Source organism: Rosa chinensis, chromosome 1 (genome assembly GCF_002994745.2).
Source record: "Rosa chinensis cultivar Old Blush chromosome 1, RchiOBHm-V2, whole genome shotgun sequence".
In the NCBI taxonomy this organism is placed as follows: domain Eukaryota; kingdom Viridiplantae; phylum Streptophyta; class Magnoliopsida; order Rosales; family Rosaceae; genus Rosa; species Rosa chinensis.
In genome coordinates, this window is record NC_037088.1 from 24,752,919 (window position 1) to 24,758,190 (window position 5,272).

Below are 5,272 nucleotides of genomic sequence, written 5' to 3' on the forward strand. Positions count from 1 at the left end.
GGTTGGTGCACCAGCACTACCTTAATAATAAGTTGTTAACTAATAAGAAAGGCCAAAAAGTTTCGTTATCTCGATCTCTATAATCTACATGGTGCGCGCCCACATTCGATTCCACAACCGAAACGATTGATTCGTTTTTGGAACAGTGGGGTTAGTTGATTGTACTGTACTGCAAACTAAATTACATGTACTCTGTACTGCAACTTCTTTCCTTTCTTTCTTGTTCCATCAGTAGGTTCAACCAACTTTTTTCTCCTTGAGGTTGTTCAGTCATCTTCCTTAATTCATTTGAGAAGGATGCTCAATTACCCTTTTTTATTTTGTAAATATATATCTGAGTAATTGGATATTGGATATATGTCGGATGAAGAAAAACAAAAAGACTTGAGACATTTCATTAACAAAAAAAAAAAAAATTATGTCGTTAGACTAAATAGTAATGGCGTTGATTTTTTATTTTTCATATTTAGCTGTTTAAAAGTATCACTCCCAAAATTAAAAGGTGTGGTCAGTGTGAGAACAGAATAACTGGAGTCACTGGACTCTAGAATTTTGAGATGATAATGGATGATGATAATATATGCACCACAAATGATACCTTTTCCATAATTGACCATATGAAGAAAAATGCTTTACCATTAATCATTAAAATTTTAGAATCACCTGGACCTGTAATGCTCACAAAATGACAACATTCGGAAGGCGAACTCTGACTAAACGTCATTATCTGTAGTTGGCTCATTCAAGAGCGGAGATAGGATTTTAGGATTGGTGGGCTAACTAAATTATTTTATTAACATATGAATTAAGTTTAGAAATTTAAGATGAGCTACTTTATTTTTATAATTAAAATTAAACTATAAAATAATGGATTTCTAAAATTTTGAAAGGGCTATAACCCACCGCAGACCATGTATAGGTATGTCTTTGTGCTTATTGTTCTTACAATACCACGGTCAATACCGCCCAGTTACCGTAATTGATATAGATCACAAATTCTCAGACATAGGTATTATGTATATAGAAGTGTACTGAGTTTACCAGAGTTGATTTAGGGGGAAATGTCATAGACTTTCTAGTCTTTTACGTCACGTCACGTTTAAGAAAAAAACGGGTCAACCTCACCGGAGCACCGACTCCAATAACCGACCCAACCCCACCGCCAATAGTCTCAGTTTCGCATTATAAAAACCCCTTGGGATTTTCCCTTTTAATACCCACATCAAATTTCTCTCGATTCTAATTCACATAGTCAAAGATGGCATCTCAGGTACCTCTAACCTGGGTTTTCTTCTTCCTTCTTTTTCTTGTGATTTCATATATTGGTGTTTGATTGAACATGTTTTTGTTGGATTTCTGGTGTTCAATGTTAGTCAATGCCCGCACGAGTCAAATTGATTCGTATTTTTGTTTCAGATGATTTGATTCTTCCTTTTGAGCGTTTACTTGAAAGCATTCTTCCTTCGATTCTTGCTTTTCAGGTTGAAATAGGCTTTTGCTATGTAGCTTTTTGGATTGAGGATCTCTTGCGTTTGTATGAATCAAATTAAGAAACATGTTAATTTTGATGGTCTCTACAGGAAAATTTTGGGTTTTTCTTACAACTTGAATAGTCTAGTATGATGTCAGATTGTTGTTGTGGTGATTTCTGAGGTAACTGCAGAAATAGATAGCAAGAAAAGAAACCAATTATCTGTTGAGGTCGAAAACATCTGTGGTTTGAGAGTCTGTAATCATCGTGAGGATGCCAATATGTTTGAATAAATTTTGATACACTGAATAGGTACATGTTAGTTGTTCGATTTACCGAGATAATTACCTGTCTTTCATTTGCTTTGTGTGCAGACTACAGTCCTCAAGGTTGGTATGTCATGCCAAGGCTGTGTTGGAGCTGTGAAAAGGGTTCTTGGCAAACTGGAAGGTTGGTTGTTGTTTTTGCGTTTAACTTCTCTGCTATTGCTTTTGGAAACTACGTTTTGGTTCTTTAAATCATGATCAGCATTTCAACAATAGGAAATGCTTTTAGGGTGCTTTGTGTATTTTATGTCTGTGAATGTCTAGGCACAGACACATTGATGGTTATACTTGTGCTGATATTGCAATGTTCTGACTATATAATGCATAACCGAGAAATTGAAATGCATATGTTAGTACATTGTTAGTAATAAACAACTAGCCAAGCATTTGAGACTCTGTAATATGTTCTGTAAAATGTGGTTTATATCGTTACTGAGCTGCTTCCTTGTGAAAGTCTAATTTATCGTGGCATTGTATGTTGACACTAATGTCTCTCACACTGGTTAACTCACTGGTGCCCCTTAAAAAAGAAAAACGAAAAGGGGAAGAAAAAAAAAAGAAAAGAAAGGAGAAGAGATAATTGTTATATCACCTTCTATAGAGAGTCCATGAAATGGTTAGTGTTTTGCATCTTGTCCCAGTTATTGATTTTAGTTGTAATACAAAAATAGAGGTACAGTCTTGATTTTAATAGTAGGCTGAGCATGCTTCACCTAGATTCATGCTTCTATCTCAACTGCTTTTGCGAGAATGCAGAGAAACCTGATTCTAGGCAAGATCTATAGTATATTACTGTTCACTCAACCAATTATGTTCCATACTATCTGATCTATAAAGTTGCTACTAGTCATTGTTCACATAACATAGCATAATGCGATGTTATAATATATATTGGTATGATGGGGAATAATGAGAAATGTTACTTATAATATTCAGGTGTGGAATCATATGACATTGATTTTGATGCACAAAAGGTGACAGTGAAAGGCAATGTGCCACCCGAGACAGTTCTGCAAACTGTTACCAAAACTGGCAAGAAGACTGCCTACTGGGAGGCAGAAGCACCAGCAGAACCCGAAGCAAAGCCTGCAGAAGCTGTGGCTGCTGCATAAGAGTATTTTCCTGTTTAATATTGTAATAGTTGGCTTAATATGCAGGTTCTCATTGAATGTTATATGACGCACCGTAAACTAATGAAGCTCCCTTGAGCCTGTTTGTAAGCTACAATATTTCCTTCTGAGCCTGCTGTATGAATTTCTGTATAAATAATTGAAATGTGACAATGTGGTGGTATGTTATCCGTTCCCTCAACCCCTGTTATTGCTTCCTTCTGTAATGCTTTCAATTCTTATATGTTGGAAACAGTAAATAGGTGGAAGATGAGATGATGAGGCTAATCTGAGTTGACAAAAGAGACAGCTCCAACCCCTCAATCTGCCCATCCCATGAAGGTATTTGTCTGAATATTCTCGAGGACTATTCCAATCTCCAGAATTTGACAGAAACTCATTCAAAATTTGACAAAAACTCATTCAACATTCTGGGACAAAAGAGACAGCTCCAATCCCTCAATCTGCCCATCCCATGAAGGTATTTGTTTGAATATTCTCGAGGACTATTCCAGTCTCCAGAATTTAACAGAAACTCATTCAAAATTTGACAAAAACTCATTCAACATTCTGGGACAAAAGAGACAGCTCCAATCCCTCAATCTGCCCATCCCATGAAGGTATTTGTTTGAATATTCTCGAGGACTATTCCAGTCTCCAGAATTTAACAGAAACTCATTCAAAATTTGACAAAAACTCATTCAACATTCTGGGTTAAAAAAAAGAGTAAATCTCTGGTGCAGCTAGAACATTTTAGTACCTAGTCTTCAAAAGAGGATAATTTGATATCTGAATTAGAGTTCATTAACGGGATTAATTGAACATTTCAGTACTTAGTCTTCAAAAGATGATAATTTGATATTTGAATTCAAACTTCGTTTGATCTTTTTGTACTTTTATGAATTTTTCAGTTATAGGTAAGGGTAAAATTGACATTTAAAATATATGTATAAAAATAAAATAAAAAAACATGAGTTTAATTTGTGGGTTGATTGCCGTTCATCATTTTATGGGTATGAATTGATGCTTTTGGGAAGATACTTGGCTGCCCAAAACCAATAAGGACACGACATGTGTCCAATTTTACTTTATCTTCCTATACCAAAACGCTGCCTCTCTCTTCTCTCTCTACCCAACGTCATCACCACAGTCTTGTGGGTACCACTATTCTGCTAAAATAACATAAAATTAAACACATGTCATGTCCTCATTGGTGTTGGTCAGCCACGGCTGACCATGGCTAGTCAGCCAAATTTTGTCCATGCTTTTGGAGTTTTGGGTTATGTTGAAAATGAAATAGAGTACTTCTATTCATACCTCATTTTTTAACACTTGGACCTCCTTACTTTTTTAAAACTTTTAAATTCCAAATTTGTCCCTAGTCCCTGCATAGATAAATACCAAGTTACATCCTACGTATATTTTAGCACTATTGAACTTCTAACTTTGCTTCTATTCTAGTTTTTAGCACTACTGAACTTCTAACTTTGCTTCTATTCTATTTTTCTCTCTGCACCTCCTCACCCCTGTTATCTCCAACAACACTATCTCCTCTGATAACGCAACTTTCTTCTGCAACGGCTACCGACTACCGCAACTTAAAAAATTTTGACGATGCCTATGGCCTTATCTCTTCTAACATATTGCTTTGCTCCTGCTATATTTTTCTCTTCTAATATCCTGATCGATTTGAGGAGTGGTGACGTGATCTGGGTGAAATATAAAGAGGGTATGAGCAACCTTAACGCTCATGATGTCAATTAGTAAAACAAGGTTGTCATAAACAACTAGACAATATTCGAACTCAATTTCTCTAAACCCAAATAGCAACAGAACCACAACCTTACAGTCTGGTTTTTAAAGCAATGTTTTAAAAGGCTTAAGCATAGCCGAGAGAGCTTCAGCAAGGCGTCCGCCTTGAGGCGTAAGGCATAAGCCTTACTCATAAATTAGTTGTATTTATGTATAGAACTAGTCTTATATATAGAACATGTATTGTAACAAAAAAAAAAACATTATAAATTGTCATCCATTCATAATAAGCAAGTACTAAAACCATATGATTCAACAAAATCACCAAACCTAAAATAAATCCAAAGATTTAAAGTTGGAAAACCAAAGAACAAGAACAATTATTGAAATCAACTTCATCGTTGGAAATCATCATCCTCATCAATTAGAAGATCACCATCCAAACTATCACCAGTTCACCACCATCACTATCACCTTCATCACTATCATCACCATGGTGCTCGAAGAGAGGATTGGTGTCATCATATGGGTCAATTCTAATACCTTCATCCGTAATGTCATCAAGACGCATTGATTTCCTTGGAGCCTTTCTTTTACCAATACAAAAAGGTGAT

General features: G+C 35.7%; 1 protein-coding gene across 1 annotated transcript; it reads left to right on the forward strand.

Annotated features, from left to right (window-relative positions):
• Positions 1-1,185: 1,185 nt before the first annotated feature.
• Positions 1,186-3,108, forward strand: LOC112182320 (copper transport protein ATX1). The gene is made up of 3 exons (XM_024320783.2): positions 1,186-1,270; positions 1,846-1,921; positions 2,734-3,108. Exons 1-3 carry the CDS (start codon positions 1,259-1,261, stop codon positions 2,907-2,909), a joined length of 264 nt encoding a protein of 87 aa, XP_024176551.1. The 5' UTR covers positions 1,186-1,258; the 3' UTR covers positions 2,910-3,108.
• Positions 3,109-5,272: the final 2,164 nt, after the last annotated feature.